The sequence below is a fragment of the Convolutriloba macropyga genome, chromosome 7 (assembly GCF_964194025.1).
Source record: "Convolutriloba macropyga chromosome 7, txConMacr16.3, whole genome shotgun sequence".
Taxonomy (NCBI): domain Eukaryota; kingdom Metazoa; phylum Xenacoelomorpha; order Acoela; family Convolutidae; genus Convolutriloba; species Convolutriloba macropyga.
The window spans coordinates 11,312,254-11,332,156 of NC_134474.1; the positions used below are offsets into that span (position 1 = coordinate 11,312,254).

The 19,903-nt window shown below is 36.3% G+C and overlaps 1 protein-coding gene across 4 annotated transcripts in view; it reads right to left on the minus strand.

The window, feature by feature from the left end:
- The window catches only part of LOC142342601 (dynein beta chain, ciliary-like), a 300,993-nt gene that overhangs the window by 231,057 nt on the left and 50,033 nt on the right, over positions 1-19,903 (minus strand). For 3 of the 4 annotated variants that reach the window (XM_075393992.1, XM_075393990.1, XM_075393991.1), the window contains exons 8-12: positions 14,341-14,439; positions 4,542-4,718; positions 3,952-4,122; positions 1,982-2,098; positions 1,507-1,612 (exon numbers count right to left, since the gene is read on the minus strand). In XM_075393992.1, the coding sequence (XP_075250107.1) occupies positions 1,507-1,612; positions 1,982-2,098; positions 3,952-4,122; positions 4,542-4,718; positions 14,341-14,439 (670 nt within the window). Of the gene's footprint in view, positions 1-1,506; positions 1,613-1,981; positions 2,099-3,951; positions 4,123-4,541; positions 4,719-14,340; positions 14,440-19,903 lie in introns of those variants that run through there. The other variant, XM_075393993.1, reaches the window with a different exon arrangement.

Below are 19,903 nucleotides of genomic sequence, written 5' to 3' on the forward strand. Positions count from 1 at the left end.
AACTACTCATCAAACAAAATGTGCCTTCAATAAATTCTGATTATCTTGAAACAAATTCATGACACAAAATAAAATAAAAACATCGAAATCAAATCTGTTAAAATAAGATAAAAAATCTGATCAAATTTTGTTATAAATTGAGATCAAGAAAAAACTATCTCTGCCAAAATAACTTCATCAAAACAACTAGTACTTACAAAAACCACTTATCTGAATTTTGAAAAAAATACTTGAGGCTAAAATTATGAAAAAAAGCTCTTAAACAACTTTCACTAAAAAACTGGAAAAAGTTACTACATTTTTTAATATTTCAAAAACATGTAAATCCAAAGAAAAATTCCCTTCAGCCAATAGGGTATCCAGATGCTCGCAGAACAATAGGCAAGTCAAATTAGGCAAAGAAACTTAGCTAAAAACAGAAAAAAAACGAAAACTGCAAAAAATTAAGAAAAACAGTTCCAATTTTCGCCATTTTTTTGTCATATTTCTCAACAAAAAAATGATTTTACCCACAAAACTGTAACCAATTGTTATCATAAATTTTCTCAAGTAGAAGGGGTTTCTTCAATACCCATTTGAGCCAGTAAAACAAAAAAAAATCGTCAAAAAAACGCAAAAATTAGCCCGAAAATCAGCAAAATACATTAAAAACCTCCGAATTATCATAAAATTCATATGAATTTCCAGAAACCTTCAAACCACTACCGAAACCAGCCTAAAATTAAAACAAAATCATAACCAAACCTCTTAACCAACAAAAATGAAAAAAAAACTGCGTTAAAATGCCGCACGTGAACAAAAAAAATTTCGCTCGCTTAGAAAATTTTTTCACACATCAATTTCTCGCTCTCTCAAAAACAGCGGTATGAACAAAAACCACTCTCTTTTCGCTCCGCTCTTCACTTTTGTTCAGCACCAATATCACTCCAAATTTTTCACGCGTTTCATTTCCCGCTTCAAAAATCACTCCAATAAAATTGATTTAAAAAAAAGGGCTTCTCCAATACTCCTCTTCGAGTCGTAAAAAAGACAGCGCCCAATACAATTCAAATTCTTTGAATTGTAAAAAGACAGAGCACCAATACAATCCAATTCTTGGATTGTAATAGGAGCGCTATAATAGCCGGCTGAGAAGATGAGGGCGGCTATTAATAAGTAGAATCGGAACATAAGCGAAATTGAAAATATACATTTAGTCCATGAGACTGATCTGAAGCATAATTGGTTGCGTGCTTATTCGTCTTTAATAAAAAAGTAAATGTGTTTCTGCGTAATCGCAGCGGAGCAGCATTAGGCTTTCAGTCTGCATTAACAGTAGCTTGTTCTCAGCTGTCCTTTTTAATCGACCAAACATGATAGAATAAAATATAAGCCATGAACAACATTCAATGCCATGTAGTCAAGAGATACATGCTAAATTTCAAAAGCTAAGTTAGTTGTAACTGCCATCGACCTTCGTTCAACAGAAATCATGTTTTTCGGGAAACGGGATGTTCATTTTCTAACCAGAATCAAGCTCTGAACTGTACATGTTGACCAAATCAATGTATAGGGGGCTGAACACCTCTAGCACAAGTTTCCGATCCAAGAGACTACCAAAACTGTCTATCATCTGGAAAGAAACGACAAAAGTTTCATCTCTGCACTCAATACGCATTCAGACATTGGATTTTCACAGGGAAAAATTGAAACACTACATAATATATTCCCTATTTTACCGTCGTATATGCTATCGAATCCCAATAGAGCCCTTTTGAGTAAACCATGGCTCATTAAGCTGAAGGATCAATTCTAAACCCGAAAAGGCGGAAGGGTATGAACATGACCTTAAAACTTATTTCCTGACTTTCAATCGGTTTAAATTATGCAATCAAAAATTCAAATATCATCTCGTGCCCTTTGATATTACTTAAAGTAGTTAATGAACAATAATAGACTGTATCATAACCTTGCATATCACTACAAATCAAACTAGAGATACCTTGAATCTTGCTTCGACTGAGCTGCAATTCTCGAATGCACCACATGCAATAGATGCCAATCTGCTGTCCAGATCTTCCATTACAGCATCGAATTTGTCCATGTCCTTGTCGAACTCCTGAAATAATTTAACTTCAGAACTCATAAAACCTGAAAGCTCCAGAAAACCTGAGAATTCCAAATTGAAAGTGTTTTGTGAAATCTCGTTTTAATGGCTGCTTAAATATAGTCCCAAAATCACTTGTCTATGTACTTTGGGCATATTAATAACCTGTCAAGAACGTTGCTTTCATGCGCTGCGTAGCGTATTCAGATTATTGTTCCGACCCCACTTGTGGTTGTGGTGAGGGGGGGGGACTACATACTCAAATGGGTTTTTTTGTTCAGTCAATTTTGGCCGATCGATAAAGAGAAGGATCGATATATTTTGGTCTCATAGGGAAGTTTACTATTATAAATCTCCAATTTTTTTTCGTTTTTCAAGTCACTTATAGACTAGACACTTTTCATATCGAGGTTCCGTTGATGACAATAAGCCTCAATTACAGTCAAATGACGCCCAATGAACAAAACATGAATCGCTCGTTTTCTTTGGGCTTCATGTTTTTGGAATTTATAATGAAATTTTGATTTACTTTTTCTGAGATTTTACTTAATTTTTGTAGTCCTTTAGCATAGACTCGTTGACTAAAAGTGCAATAGGCTTCCTAATGAGCATTAAGTGAACCTATCTAGTTCTTTGAGTGGACAACTAATGGCTGTTAAGTCATTAACAAATTTTCAATTTTTTTTTAATTAACCGATCTTAAACTTATTTTTGTAAACTGTAAATCATTCACAGTAATGACAGTACACCCTTCCTTTCTACCGCAACTAAAAATAATCTGGATAGCGGTTTTGACTTCCAACTATTGGTTTATGTCTTTGATGTCACGAGTTCTCATTTTTATTTAAAAAATTTTCATAATTTTGGTTCCTTTTCAAATCTTATAACGTTATCGTAATACTGATAGTTCCAATTGGCTTAGAGAAGACGTTCAAGGGATCATAGAGAACGTTTTCAGATAAAATTCTATGTTTAAATGGCTTCGACACTTACTTCTAAGTTTAAAGGCACTTTTCTACTAAATTTTTGGTTTTTGCCTGTATTTTATTTGTTGTTGTTTTCCTAGTCATTAAGACTTGTGATATCTTATTGGCAACAAATGAATGACAAACATTATAGTTTTCCCATCGAGGCATAACATAGCGTATATATTGACTTCCGTTAAAAGCTATTGAATTTTATGTCGTTGCTACTGCGGGTTTTCAAAAAAATAAATTTTCTACTTTCATTTAATTTTTAAACATCAATGGGATGGTTCTTTTTTTTTAAAAAAAATATTATTTCAAAAAATCAGCAAATATGAACAAGAATAGTAAAACCACGAAATTTTATTAATATTATTGTTTATATTTGTTGATTGTTTGAAGTCATAAACTTTTTAAGAAGAACCATCCCATTGCTGTTTAAAAATTAAATGAAAGTAGAAAATTTATTTTTCGAAAAGTTTACTTTTTAATGGTTTCGACGCTTTTCTTCAATTTTTTTTGACTTCGCTTTTTTCGAATGCTTTTTTATTCTTTATGTAGACGTAAATTTTTTTCTAAATGCCGAGAGTTCTCATAAGCTTCAAATTGATGATTGAATTAACTTACTCAATGCAGCCAGTGTCTTTTCTTTATGTAGTACTAAAACGCCGAGAGGTCCCATAAGCTTCTAATTGAGGATTGAATGAATGACGTTCCTCAATGCAGTCAGTATATAGCGAATAGTTCATATTTGTTTTCAAATTTTTTGAAAACATTTCAGTTTTTGTTGCTCTTTTCGTCAACTTATAACTTATTCTCATCATTGAGAGGTCCCATCACTATTAACAGCCATTACTTTTCGGTGTTTGACACAAGCCTAATAGCTCAATATGTCTATACCTCGCTATCAGGCTCCAATGGGTCGTAAGTGCCATTTTCTGCAAATATCTTAAACGCCTCAACAAAGTCCTCGAACACACTCTCGATCTGGGCACTCAGCACTCTCCCATTTGTGCCACAGGCTTCCAACTTCTCCAACTTGTGAAAGTCACAAGCAATTTCGAAGAGATGCTGAAACCAATTCGCAATGTGAATTAAAATTATTAGCAGCGTCACATTTACATTTCCCATTAAACCTATAAAATATTATGGTTTCGGTTAAAACTCATTATACAGAGGCAACTCAAATGACTAGCAACATAAGGTAATACGTTTCCATTCGATCATAGTTAACAACAATAGTTAATACCTCACCGAAAAATAACGACCGCCAGTTGTTTAAAAATTGATTGTGCTGAAGTCCAAAACAACAGCATAACTGCTCAACACAAAAACGCGAAAACTTTGCAAAAAAAGGCTAGGAAGCAAAATCAATCGACTGGTGAAAAAATAGCCATCCCAGACGTCACGGCGTTTCATAACTATTTAACCTAAAAGTCGCACAATAAAATTGCAGTTTGTTCTCAATCTGCAAAATGAATAGCTGTAACCTTAACTTGCTGGACTCTAGCAATGTACGTGTCGTATTTAGCGAATACGAGATGACTGGCGAAGTCCCAATTGGTACTAGCTTTACCACTCATCACAGAAGCCAATGATGCCTTTCTCTCCCCTCCCTCTCGCACCATTTCCGGAATGTACACCTCTCGGTACTCGTCATATAGAACCTGAAACCTCTGATGTGAATTACTCGTCAATACTTTTAAAGTATTCGAGTTTTGCACATTCCAACTAAAATTTTGAAACAACCGACTGGTCGGGTGAATTGCTCTCAGACTATGATCCACAAGGATTTTATATCTTCTCGAATTTATGTACTTCTAAACCAGTCAAGCTCTAAGAGATCTGCTCAGCAACATAACGCCCTCCCTGTTTTTGAGAACGAAAAGTCGAAAGCGTCACAAGAAAACGTGCTTTAAAAAGATCACAGTACTAATATAATTGCTACATACTTCGTCGATTGAGAGCAAATAATCATTATATACAATCATTTGCTTCTTAGTTCAAATGTTTCCCTCAACTTTTTTAAGATTACTTTGGATCTTATGGATCATCATGACAACGAAACAGCCAAAACAAAAGGCGAAAATTGACGATTAAAAAACCTAAAAAAACTGCTTTTAAAACCCTAGACAGGACACGACTCTTCATATCAGGAAAATAGTAACAAATCCACTCCGCAGCACTTTACAAACTTTCATATAGCTGACAGATTAACAGAAAATAGCTACGATAGCTTTGTAGCCCTGTAGTTGTAAAATATCAATGAAAAAAGGAGGACCCAAGAAAAAATTTAATAGCAAGAGATTTTGTTTTGATGTTTTCAACTCCTTAAGACTTAATTACTGCCACCCCCCCCCCCCCCAAAAAAAAAAACCTTCAAATTAGTGGGCTATGTTAAGTTGGCATTGACTCCTGCTATTATAATAAGCAAAACTCGATAATTAGAGATATGAAACTCTCACTCGACAGAAGTAAACTGCTCACCTAAATCATTTTCTGATCTCCATAATTCAATTTCAGTTTATAAAAAACGAGGCAGGTGAAAAAAATTTGGAAAAGCTAGCTAATTTTGTTGGAAACTTTCCACAAGCTAAGAGTTTGAGATATCGCTTTATTATAGCGCTGAGATCGCTTTATTAATATATGATAGACATATTAAAGAAAGTTAAAAATAACAATAAATCCAAGGGACCAGGAAGACATATAAATTCGAATCTGTTGAATATTTTCATAAAATATATTTGAAGTCACGAAGTTACAATAATTGTTCTCCACAACCTTTCAATACCGTTTTTGTTCCATCGGTCCAGTGACCCCCCTACCCGACCGAGCAGATATTACACAAAACAACAACCAGCAAGAGCATGTATTAAAAAAGAACTATACCAGCAAGAGCAAAAGAGCTATTTAAACATAACCGACTAACGTCGGGCGAATTGCTCTCAAACGACCGGCGAGCGGTTGGCTTCGTCAGTAGCTAGTCACGGGAGGGGGGGGGGGGGGGGGGTGCACCGGGGGCTGATGGGGGGCAACAGCGCGGTGGGGGGTGGAGGCAATAGTGGGGGAGGTGTCTCAACCTCTAAGAACCGCCCTTCACACCATAAGTAAAAGTCTCCAAACCAATTTGAGCTGAAACAGAGCTGAAAGGCTCTAAGAGCACTTAATGCCCGCTGGGCGCTACCTGTTTATCCCGTTTTTGAGGACGAAGTCAAAAGCGTCAGACGAAAAATTGGTCAAGCGAAAAATCGCATAAAAAAGACCGACAGGACTAATATAATTGCTACAAACTTCGTTTGAGAGCAATTAAAAAGACATTAAAATTAATTAAAACATGCACGAACATTCGACAGCCTTCGGTCTAAAATAAAACAATTTGAAAAAAAAATAGCACAATTGAACAGTTTTAAAATCATCTGACCTGAAATGCAAAACATAGCCGGCAAATTGCCGGAAAAGTATTTTCTAATTTTTTAAGTGTCAAAAAAGTGTTTAAATTTGATGTACAGTTTCAGTTAGATTCTTAAACTATACTTAATTCAGCTCTCCAACTGAAAGCTAATAAGCTTAATAATACTGTCAGCTAGCAATCGCTCCTTTGATTTTGCTGTTTCGACTTTGACTGTATTCACTGCATTGCGTATTTCAATGCGTTGAAATAATTTAAATCCACTAGCAGGTCCGTAAAGGCTATCGGAAGGCATCTTATCTTGAAACTTTAACAATCGATAGTCTCATTGAAAATTTATTCGTGATAACTGGTGTACATGCATTCTTTTGTGAATTCAATGAATTTTTCTGCAAACTACTTTGGACATCAAAAAATGGAGCGCCAAATATGTGAAAGACACGTTTTAAGCGAATTAAGAGTAAAAAACGTTCTCACAGAGCATTAAAAATTCAAAACCGATAGGATGAGGTATAAAGAGGGAGCGAAAGAGAGAAATCGATTGCAGCAACAATATACAATGAGTCGGAGAGCAAATAGATTTAAAAAAAAAACGAAAAAACCCAAAGGACAGAGAAAAAAGAAGGTTGAACGCAGAGAAGGAAAACAGAAAAAACGAGTCGGGGAGAAAACCAACGCCAACAAAAAGCAAAAAAAGGGGGGGAGTTAAAGACAAAAAGAGAAGGAAAACTCGAAAATGATGAGAGAGGAAAAAACAGAAAGAATACAATACAACAAGAACATCAGGAACCAACCGTAAGAAAAACAATTGGAAACAAAAAAATGAATCAAAAACAGAAAAAATGAAAAAAAAAAACAAAACAAACAAAAAACATAACCGACTAACGTCGGGCGAATTGCTCTCAAACGACCGGCGGGCGGTTGTCAGCACCTATCCACTGTTTATTGAGGTTAGCTTTCGCTTGATTGAAGAGGCGTGAGGCTAGGGTAATAGACGATATTATCACGCCACGTAACAGCCGCTGAAGTCAACAAAAGAGTTAAGGAGAGAGAGAGAGAGTGCGAGGTAAAACGTGAGCGAGAAAAAGAAGGAAAGAAACGCCAACCAACACACACACACACACACACACACACACACACACACACACACAGAGAGAGAAAGAGAGAGTGCTAGAAATTTCTTCCATGAGATTCTAGCCTTGTTAGTGACTAAATCATATAAAAAACTGAAAGTGCAAAATTCAGAAGAAAACTCTCCACTTTTCGCAGTGACGAAAATGTTCAAAGAACATTTTTTGCCTCTGGATTTTTGTCATGTAACCCATCTGCAAGACTTAAAAAGCTTCGTTGGCCAGTATTAATCGTTAAACTCAAAAAAGGACTCAAAAACTGCAAAGTTTTATTAAAAAATCGATAAAATTTGAGATATTAAAAAGTTCAAAACTATTCTATCGCAATAAAAATTGTTCAGTAACCTATTATCAAAGCCTATACGAGGTTTCTTGGGGCTGGAAGAACTTAGATAATGACAATTTTTGAAAAATTTGAAAAAAAAATTCAAGTTTTATCCAACAATTGCTAAAAATCGTGATGTTCAAATGTTGAAAAACATTCTATTACCACTAGAAACTATGCAGCAACGTATTATCAAACCCTTCAGGAGGTTGTCTGAACCCTGAGGCTGAAAAATCTTGAATAATGAAAATATATGTCAAAAAATTTTTTGTCAGCAATTGTTGTCAAAAAAATGCTAAAATTCGTGATGCTTTAATCTTGAAAATGATTCCATTACTTCTAGAAACTACATAGTAACCTATTATTAAACCCTTGAGGAAGTTCCTTGGCTCTTAAGGCTGGATAAACCTAAAAAACGACAAAAACTGTCAAAAACATTGAAAACATTTGCAAAATTTATCAAAAAAATACACAAAATTCGCAGTGTTGAAATGTTGAAACCATTCTATTACCACTAAAAACTATTCAATAACCTATTATCAAATCCTAGAGTGGATTCCTTGACACCTAGGGCTGCTAGGGCTGAAAAAACTTAAAAAACTTGAAAAACTGACAAAAATTTTCAAAATTCTTGAAAAAAATTGTGAAAATTAGTATAAATTTGCGTTTTTAGCTAGCGGTTGTTCGTCAGTAGCTAGCCACGGGTGGGGGGAGGGTGCACGGGGGTGCCGATGGGGGTGGCGACAGTTGGGTGGGGGGCAACAGGGCGGTGGGGGGCAATAGTGGGGGGTCAGCAGTGGGGGGGGGGGGGGGTCTTCAACCTCTAAGAACCGCTGTTCACACCATAAGTATAAGACTCCAAAACTGTTTGAGCTGAAACAGAGCTAAAAGGCTCTAAGAGCACTTAATGCCCGCTGGGCTCTACTTGTTTATCCGTTTTTGAGGACGAAAAGTCAAAAGCGTCAGACGAAAAATTGGTCAAGCGAAAAATCGCATAAAAAAAGACCGACAGGACTAATATAATTGCTACAAACTTCGTTTGAGAGCAATTAAAAAGACATTAAAATTAATTAAAACATGCACGAACATTCGACAGCCTTCGGTCTAAAATAAAACAATTTGAAAAAAAAATAGCACAATTGAACAGTTTTAAAATCATCTGACCTGAAATGCAAAACATAGCCGGCAAATTGCCGGAAAAGTATTTTCTAATTTTTTAAATGTCAAAAAAGTGTTAAATTTGATGTACAGTTTCAGTTAGATTCTTAAACTATACTTAATTCAGCTCTCCAACTGAAAGCTAATAAGCTTAATAATACTGTCAGCTAGCAATCGCTCCTTTGATTTTGCTGTTTCGACTTTGACTGTATTCACTGCATTGCGTAATTCAATGCGTTGAAATACTTTAAATCCACTAGCAGGTCCGTAAAGGCTATCGGAAGGCATCTTATCTAGAAACTTTAACAATCGATAGTCTCATTGCAAACTTATTCGTGATAACTGGTGTACATGCATTCTTTTGTGAATTCAATGAATTTTTCTGCAAACTACTTTGGACATCAAAAAATGGAGCGCCAAATATGTGAAAGACAAGTTTTAAGCGAATTAAGAGTAAAAAACGTTCTCACAGAGCATTAAAAATTCAAAACCGATAGGATGAGGTATAAAGAGGGAGCGAAAGAGAGAAATCGATTGCAGCAACAATATACAATGAGTCGGAGAGCAAATAGATTTAAAAAAAAAACGAAAAAACCCAAAGGACAGAGAAAAAAGAAGGTTGAACGCAGAGAAGGAAAACAGAAAAAACGAGTCGGGGAGAAAAGCAACGCGAACAAAAAGCAAAAAAGGGGGGGGGGAGTTAAAGACAAAAAGAGAAGGAAAACTCGAAAATGATGAGAGAGGAAAAAACAGAAAGAATACAATACAACAAGAACATCAGGAACCAACCGTAAGAAAAACAATTGGAAACAAAAAAATGAATCAAAAACAGACAAAAGAAAAAATGAAAACAAAACAAACAAAAAACATAACCGACTAACGTCGGGCGAATTGCTCTCAAACGACCGGCGGGCGGTTGTCAGCACCTAGCCACTGTTTATTGAGGTTGGCTTTCGCTTGATTGAAGAGGCGTGAGGCTAGGGTAATAGACGATATTATCACGCCACGTAACAGCCGCTGAATTCAACAAAAGAGTTAAGGAGAGAGAGAGAGAGAGAGTGCGAGGTAAAACGTGAGCGAGAAAAAGAAGGAAAAAAACGCCAACCAACACACACACACACACAGAGAGAGAGAAAGAGAGAGTGCTAGAAATTTCTTCCATGAGATTCTAGCCTTGTTAGTGACTAAATCATATAAAAAACTGAAAGTGCAAAATTCAGAAGAAAACTCTCCACTTTTCGCAGTGACGAAAATGTTCAAAGAACATTTTTTGCCTCTGGATTTTTGTCATGTAACCCATCTGCAAGACTTAAAAAGCTTCGTTGGCCAGTATTAATCGTTAAACTCAAAAAAGGACTCAAAAACTGCAAAGTTTTATTAAAAAATCGATAAAATTTGAGATATTAAAAAGTTCAAAACTATTCTATCGCAATAAAAATTGTTCAGTAACCTATTATCAAAGCCTATACGAGGTTTCTTGGGGCTGGAAGAACTTAGATAATGACAATTTTTGAAAAATTTGAAAAAAAAATTCAAGTTTTATCCAACAATTGCTAAAAATCGTGATGTTCAAATGTTGAAAAACATTCTATTACCACTAGAAACTATGCAGCAACGTATTATCAAACCCTTCAGGAGGTTGTCTGAACCCTGAGGCTGAAAAATCTTGAATAATGAAAATATATGTCAAAAAATTTTTTGTCAGCAATTGTTGTCAAAAAAATGCTAAAATTCGTGATGCTTTAATCTTGAAAATGATTCCATTACTTCTAGAAACTACATAGTAACCTATTATTAAACCCTTGAGGAAGTTCCTTGGCTCTTGAGGCTGGATAAACCTAAAAAACGACAAAAACTGTCAAAAACATTGAAAAAATTTGCAAAATTTATCAAAAAAATGCACAAAATTCGCAGTGTTGAAATGTTGAAACCATTCTATTACCACTAAAAACTATTCAATAACCTATTATCAAATCCTAGAGTGGATTCCTTGACACCTAGGGCTGAAAAAACTTGAAAAACTTGAAAAACTGACAAAAATTTTCAAAAATCTTGAAAAAAATTGTGAAAATTAGTATAAATTTGCGTTTTTAGCTAGCGGTTGTTCGTCAGTAGCTAGCCACGGGTGGGGGGAGGGTGCACGGGGGTGCCGATGGGGGTGGCGACAGTCGGGTGGGGGGGCAACAGGGCGGTGGGGGGCAATAGTGGGGGGTCAGCAGTGGGGGGGGGGGGTGGGGGTGGGGGTCTTCAACCTCTAAGAACCGCTGTTCACACCATAAGTATAAGACTCCAAAACTGTTTGAGCTGAAACAGAGCTAAAAGGCTCTAAGAGCACTTAATGCCCGCTGGGCTCTACTTGTTTATCCGTTTTTGAGGACGAAAAGTCAAAAGCGTCAGACGAAAAATTGGTCAAGCGAAAAATCGCATAAAAAAAGACCGACAGGACTAATATAATTGCTACAAACTTCGTTTGAGAGCAATTAAAAAACAACCAAGAAAAGAAAAGAAAGAGTTAGAGAAAGGAGGAAAATGGAAAGTGAGCATGAGAAAAAAGAAGGAAAACAGAAAAAAAAACAAAAGCGATAGAATGAAAGAAAATGGAACAGCAAAAAGAAAGAAACCCAAATCATGAGAGAGAAAGTACGAGAACAGCGAGATAGTGACCAAGCGCAAAACAAAAGCAAAAATTTGAATGCAAAATAAAAAATACAGTTCGATAAACACTTGAAGTGCGGAAATAGAAGATCGCACAACAGAAATAAGAAAGAGAGAGAAAGAAAAAGAAGGGAGGGAGAGATACAACAGTTCAACGGAGATGAGAAAACAGGTCCTGGGTGAGACGATGAACTGCAGTTCTCATAAAAAGATGAATGTGCTATTGAGATCACGTTGGACGTGCTCAAAACGAGGAATGTGCCGATAAGAAGGAGCCTTTGCGGATGCTTTTACGAAGTCAACACGCACAGAACTGATTTAAAGAGCTGACTAATGCCACCAACAAAACTTTCCTTGAAAAAATAAAAGAAGGAAATGATATACCTATCATGTTTTGTAAGCAATAATTTATTAGTAACTGCCCCTAATATGAAAAAGTCCTCAACTGTGCGCTAAAATTTTTTTTATTTATTTCAAGACCCCAGTTTTGTCATATATAATTTTTTGGCACCTAAATTAGGTTATATCATTGTCACCTTTTGGGTCTTTTAAACTTCACAAATTTTGTTCGCTGAAATTCTTCTGTATCAAAAAAGTTTCGTACAGTGAAACTGTGGCAAAACAAATTTCCATCCTCCACCTTTTAATCCTTGACGTTTTCGGTGAGCGACTTTTCCTTCGCAAATATTCAAGACAACCTTTTTCATCAATAATTTTTTGACAATGAACTTCTAAAAACAATTTTTTTTTTCGGTAAAAACTATTTGTCTTGACACAATTTCGATCATTTACATTTTCAGTATCAGAAGCTTTTCGGCCACAGACTGTTCTCTGAAGAAGTTTTTGGTCACAGACCTGTTTCTGAACAACTAATCAGCCAATGATTTTTTCGACACTATTGTTCTTGTTTACTGAAACACCGATTATTGTCTTCTTCTTCAACAAAAAAAAACTTCGGCAACAGGCTTCTTCGCAAAGCTTTTTTCGGTAGATGACACGAACGCTTAGCAATATTTTGGGTCACTGACCTTTTGGCAACACTTGTCGGTTAATGACCTTTTTTGCAACATTTTTCGGTCAATGACCTTTTAGAAACATTAATTGATTAATAACCTTAAAGCACAATTTTTTGGTCGTTAACCCAAATTAGGCAACCGCTTAACCGTGCTCTTCGGTAGTACTGTTACAACATGCCGATCAGTATTGCCTCTAAAACATGCCGCCTTATGTGTTCACGCGATTGATATATAGATTGAAATGAGTGAGGTAAGTCAGGCGTGAAAATCGTGGATTATGAAAAAAGAAAAAGGCGTTCAAACGGTAACGCGAATTTAAAGGCGAATTAAAGGGGAGCGCTTAAATAATAACCCTTGAGAGGCTGATGGCGGCTATTACGCAGAAAATTGAAAAAAAAAACAGCTGGCAGGCGGCAACAGTGGGGGGGGGGGGACTGAAGGAGTGCTTTTTTTTGGCTACACGAGGCCCTGAAGGCCTGAACGATGTAACGAACGTGCAGTAGTGGGGATTCGGGGGCTGATGTGGGGGGGGGGGGGGGGGTTGGGGGTTTGGGGCAACCTCTTAAAACCGCCCTTCATACCATAAGTATAAGTTTCCAAAACAGTTTCTGTGAATCGAATAATTGGAGACTAGCGAGCTGAAGGCTCCAAGAGCACTTAATGCCCGCTGAGCGCTACCTGTTTATCCCGTTTTTGAGGACAAAAAATCCAATGGGTAAGACGAAAAATCTATCAAGCGAAAAATCGCATAAAAAACACCGACAGGATTAATGTAATTGCTACAAACAGAATGAGACCTAATTTGCTCTTAAATCCTTAATTAAAATACGCAAACTCAAATTGAGAGTCACGTGTAAATTTCATTCACTCGCAGGAGCAAAAGATTCACTCTAGTAGAGTAAAATTCGAGAGTCACTCGCATAACTCAGTCTGAAAAGTCCATAAAGGAATAAGTTATCGCTATTGAGGCTATTAAGGCCACAAAAAAACCAAAGACTAGCATCGAACAAAATGCTCTCAAACGACCAAAGATGTGATTAATAAAAATCGTCCCAGCAGGGTGGGGGTGAGGTTACCCATGGGACTCCAAATTCTTTTATCAGAGCTAAATTTAGAGGACACATTGAAATTAAAAAAAAAACTGAATAGCTTCTGGCTCAATACAATGTGTGTAGTAAACTGCCACTGTCTTTAGCAGTGAAGTGTTGCTTTGAAATCTGAATGAGAGCAATTTAACATCAAAAATCAAGCGTGATAAAAGCCCCTCACCTGAAAAATTGGTAGTACAAAAAATGGCTTAAAAAGAGCGCCAGGACCCAAATAATTGCTATAAATTTTGTTTGGGAGCAATTCGGACTTTAATTGATAAAGCACGCCCTTTTGGAAAAGGCTTTCATTTTGGTAAAATAAAATAAATGTATCAAAACAAGATCTGTTTTACAGATGAAAATAAGATATTGTTTAAGGAGTGTTTGTAACAGAAAGAAGTTTAACCTCATTTTCGTTTGTTGAATCGGTATGTATTACTGTTTTAACAAAATAAGTACTTTTTCTCTTAGATAAAAAAGAACCTTCATTAACAATGACAAAAATTACCTTGAAGTACTCCAGCAGGTTCATAACTTTGGTAACATTCCAAAGACTCTCTTCAACCTCAGAGTCAAACAGAGAAGTCGTGTCCAGGAAGCCTCGACTCTAAAACACAGCAAGGACGTCCACAAAGCAAATCACTTTTGCATCTTAAGATTTAGCTCCACATAACTCGTTACAATCAGAAATTCACGCTCTATTATAGTCAGCACAAAAATCGCTCCTTTGATGGGCCTGGGAAAAAGTCCTTAGAACCAGGGAAATTTACCGAATTGCAACTATAAACATAACCGACTAACGTCGGGCGAATTGCTCTCAAACGACCGGCGAGCAGTAGCTAGGCTTCGTCAGTAGCTAGGCACGGTTTGCTTCGTCAGTAGCTAGGCACGGTTTAGTGAGGCTAGCTTTGGCTTAATTGAAGGGTCGTGAGGGGGGGGGGGGTGGACCGGGAGCAGATGGGGGCAAAAGTTGGGGGGGGGGGTGGACAACGGTGGTGGGAGGGTTTTTTTGGCTGCACGGCCCCTTACGGCCTGAACGATGTGCGGAGATTGCGGGGGGAGGGGTGAAGTGAGGGGGGGGGGTATTGGGGGGGTCAGCCTCTAAGAACCGTCCTTCACACCATAAGTATGTCAGAAAGAAAGAAAGAAAGAATAAATTTCTCCTTTATCATAAAAATTATGAACAATTTAATTAATTACATAATACATTATACAATTCATAATATATATCAATTGAAATTACTTACATATCAAAGGTATCTCGGAGAGGACAGATAAACGGGGCTATTAAGCCCACCTAGTATCTGCCCTGGCTAAAGTTAAATAGCTTAGAAGAGAAAACGATAAGAAAAAATAATTTTTTGATGTCAAAAACAGAAAAATAAATTTTTTTTAAAAAAAAACGGTTTTAAGCTCAAAACGATTCTCTCTTTTGACTCATTACCAACTAACGCTAACACTGTATGCTGTGTTACGCTTAACGAGAGAGCCACTGATTCCTGGCAAATTTTTTAAAAAGAAATTCAAACAGAATTTTTTTTGCTGCAATTCGACTCTTTATCGTCAATTTTCTATGTGTAGACTTCGTTATTGTGCAAAAATAATACCATTTTTGAGGCCTCGGCACTTACAAAGTAAGTGCCGCAACAATTTTTGACATGGAAAAGAAATAGGTGAAAAAATATTTTGAGGGTGGATACGGAAAAAACTATTTAAAAATATAGGATACCAGCTCCTCATTGTTTAGCAAATAAATTTCTTTAAGTTTATGAAAAAATAGCGATATTTTTTGCCCAATTTCGGTTTCAATGTTTGGTGCTAGAACTTCATTCTTTCTTAGCGTGTTAAATAGCATTGCACAACGATATGAAATAGAGGAGCGCTCAAACTGCGTTTTAAAGGAGGGTATCTTTTGGTAGTTTTTGGTAGATCTTCTGGTGTTTCTGGTACTATGCTCATATTCAAAGAGTTCATTTAGATAGCTTTCGCTATGCATCTTTTTCAATGATTTCAGGACAAATTTCAGCAGCTCATAAACATGGAACTCGAATACTGTTAGTAATTTATTAGAGATAAAAATGTCCCTAGAACTATCTGACCTTTTCCTGAAGTAAATGAATTTTAAAATTCTTTTCTGCAGAATGTAGATAGGTAGAAGCGACGAGTAACTGCAACAGCCATATACCAAAATACCGTATTGAATTATTGGGTTAACATTGCTTCGATAGTAATCAATTAGCTGTTTACGGGGTACATAGTGACGCAGCTTACATATAATACCACTGTTTTGAGAGTCTTTTCCTAATATATTCTTTATGTGATTGAAAACTTAATTTACTATCTACATAGATTCCGAGATACTTACAGAGATTACGAACTTCAATAGAAACATCATCAAACTTAAACATGGATTTGGAAGCACTATTTTTATTCCTTATATTCATTTGTACTGTTTTATCCTTATTTAGTATCAACTTATTAGCAATCAACCAATTATTGATGCTTTGCAGATCTTCTTGCACTGAATTATCGTCTTTGTTGATTGCGGTGAGGTTTGTATCGTCCGCAAACAATATAACATCAAGAGATTTGCAAACTAATGGCAGATCATTGATATAAATGAGGAACAATAACGGGCCCAGAATTGAGCCTTGTGGAACCCCACAAACTATAGATTTCCACGATGAACAAGCTCCATTTACAATAACCCGCTGTTGTCTCCCTTTTAAGTATGTTGTTACCCAACTAAGAGCTGGGCCTCTGATGCCAGTATTTTCGATCTTTTTCAATAAGATATCATGCTCAATGGTATCAAAAGCTTTCTTAAGATCAAGATAGAAACTGATAGCTTTTACATTTCGGCAGTTCAATCTTATTTTTTCAACTAATTCAACTAGAGCGTCAATTGTGCTGTGTTTGGTACGAAATCCAAATTGCCTATTGAAAAACAAATTATGTTATTCCATGTAAGCATATATGCGAATGAACAAAGCACGTTCAATAATTTTACTCCATACAATTAGTAGAGAAATTGGTCTGTAGTTATTTTCATCAAGTTTTGATCCATCCTCGTGAAGAGGAATGACTTTGGCCTTTTTCAGATCATCGGGAAATATTCCTTCTTCAAAAGATAAATTGATTATCTGGGTTAGATATGGAATCGTAACATTTGATGATAACTTGACTATGACATTTGAGATATCATCATCACCAGATGAGAATTTATTATCTAGATTATCAATGATTTCCCTAACCTCGTCACAGGTTATTGGCTTTAGATACATTGAGTGATTAACTTCGTCCAGCTTAGTTAAAGGAACGTGTTTAATGTTGTATTTCAACTTCGGACCAACATTGGTGAAGAATGTGTTAAATTCCGCAGCAATGTCAGCACTGCTTGGATCAGTGCAACGTGCATTGCATGAATTCAACGCAGGGACTTGTGAACTTTTTCGCGTTGTTCCTTTAATATCATTGAGTAACTTATATGTTTGCCTTGAGTCTCCAATACATGATTCGAATTTTTGTGCATAAAAATCTGTCTTAGCTTTTTTAACACTTTTTCCAAACTTGTCGCGTAACAATTTGAATTTTTTTGCTGCTTCATTGTTATGCGGATTTTGTTTCATACTTCGATGTGCTTGGTTTTTTTTGAAGCGCAAATTTTTAAGGGTGTTTGTAAACCATTTCGGTACTTTCGATTTTTAGAGGGGCATACTTTTTAGTGATTTCCAGAAAAAGGCTGTTGTATTTGTTGAACAACTCATTGGTACTATCAGATTCGAAAAAGTGACACCGATTCCTTAGGTTCTAGTCTAAGTCAGTTAAATATTTCGACCGTTTTTCTTGATCTTTTATAAAACTTATGTCTCTAAATGGCAAATAGTTTTGTTCAGTATCAACATTAATTGGCCACTTCATTAGGATGGGATAATGATCTGAAAAGTTTTCATGAGTTAGTACACTAAATTCAGGGCTGGCAAAATTTTGATATATAAAATGATCTAGACAAGTTGCGGAGGTAGAAGTTTCCCTGGTAGTTTCAAGATTAGCAATCTCAAAATCATTTGCAGATATCGTGCAAAGATAATTCGAATGTAATTGATTCTTCACATGAGTGTCGATGTTAAAATCTCCAGTTATAACGGTAGGACAATTTATGGAAGTTAAATCATTCAAAAATTTATCCAGCTTTTTGACGAACTTTAATTTATTTGTTCTTGGTGGATTGTAGATAGTAGCCAATTTAAATCTATATTTATTGTATTGAAGAGAGACCAAAAGAGTCTCATCCATATCTGTTGAATGTGTTTCTAACAAGAATATTGGATCCTTAATTTGAATGATTACACCTCCGCCAAGCGTGTTCCTATTCTTAATTGCATAATTATTATAGCCTGGAACTAATAAGGAATCGATGTCATCATTTTCAGTCAACCAAGTTTTAGTGAGACATATAACATTTGGTGGAGACTCAAGACTATGAACAAGTGCTTCCGAATCACTTCAAGTGTTTTTTTAAAGAACGAACATTAACAGTTAGTATGGAAATTGATAAATAGGATCTAGCACATGAAGATAAAACTGATTTAGGTTCCCTCTCCGTGCATTTCCCTGCCGGAGAAATGCCGCTGAAAATGAAAACAGTTTTTCACATCTTGCAATTGATAGCCTAGTTCATCACCACCTTCGTACAGTCCCGTTATCTTCTGAATAGATTTTTCATTCTTGTATTGGAAAAAAATGTTACTTTCTCGGGTCCAAACCATTGCAATACGATTATCGCGCTTCATTAGGTTAAAAAATGCTAAACGGGGACGACTAATATCTTCAAAGACTTTAACATTGGCGTATCCGTCGAGATTCTCCAAACTTTTCTTCTTCTTCAGCATCTCAATTTTTGAAACTCGCCTGTTGAAGCGGACAATTATTGGTCGCTTGCCTCTCTGTGAACTTGGTAGCCTGTGTGCAATTGAAATGTCCTGCTCATCCACGTTAACTTCTATTTTGTTCGCAAGTTTATCAACTTCCTCGATAGTCTCCGCGTACGCTTCAGCTTTTCCATCATCCTTGATAACCTCAGGCAGTCCAATAATCTTGATGTCTCCAAAACAGTTTCTGTGAATCGCAAACTTGGAGACCTGTGAGCTCAAAGGCTCTAAGAGCACTTAATGCCCGCTGGGCGCTACCTGTTTATCCAGTTTTTGAGGACGAAAATTCCAATGGGTAAGACGAAAAATCTGTCAAGCAAAAAACGCATGAAAAAGACCGACAGGACTAATATAATTGCTACAAACTTCGTTTGAGAGCAATTAAATATGTAAAATGTTAATCTTCACTACAAAAACCGCTCTGAGACCAATATTGTTGCTATTCTTTTAAACCAGTAAGCTAAATTTTGACAGCAGCTTCACACACCCCTGAGATACCTCTGGTCATTTTTTGGCTATTTCTATAGTCACTTTTTAATTACTTTTCTTGAATGTCCAATTATAGGGTATTTATCGGGGCATTTATTGGAAGTATAATTTCGTAGTGGGTGGGGGGGGGGGGGGGCTATAATAGGAAAGGCCCGCCTTTTCAGGCATGTTGTTCGTCAGTTTAGCAGAGTTTGTTCGCCACGCCAAAACACTGATAACCTACTCGAATTTTTATATTGTAGAGCGAGCATGCAATATGTAATTCACTGAAATACATACCAAATACAAATACAAAAAGGCCATTCAGGTATGGGATAATAATTTCATTGATTTATTCCTCTCCCAACATTGCGTTCAGTCATTTGAAAGCAATCGCACTCCTGTCGCTTCCATTTCCTTATTTTCCTGATTGAAGGAAACCATACATCCCAAATGTAACAAAATTGCACCAGGAAATTATTATAGAAGTAAAAAGGTTTTTAGTCAATTGAGTATCACACTGTTTTCTCGCATAGACTGACTAACACCGACGCAAAAAAAATCACAGCATTCTTTCCAAAACAATAAAATGTATGATGTAAAAGCGGGTCTTCTGTTTACATTGAATAATTTTTGTAGATTCAACAGAGGTTAGACGAAATCTTACCCAAT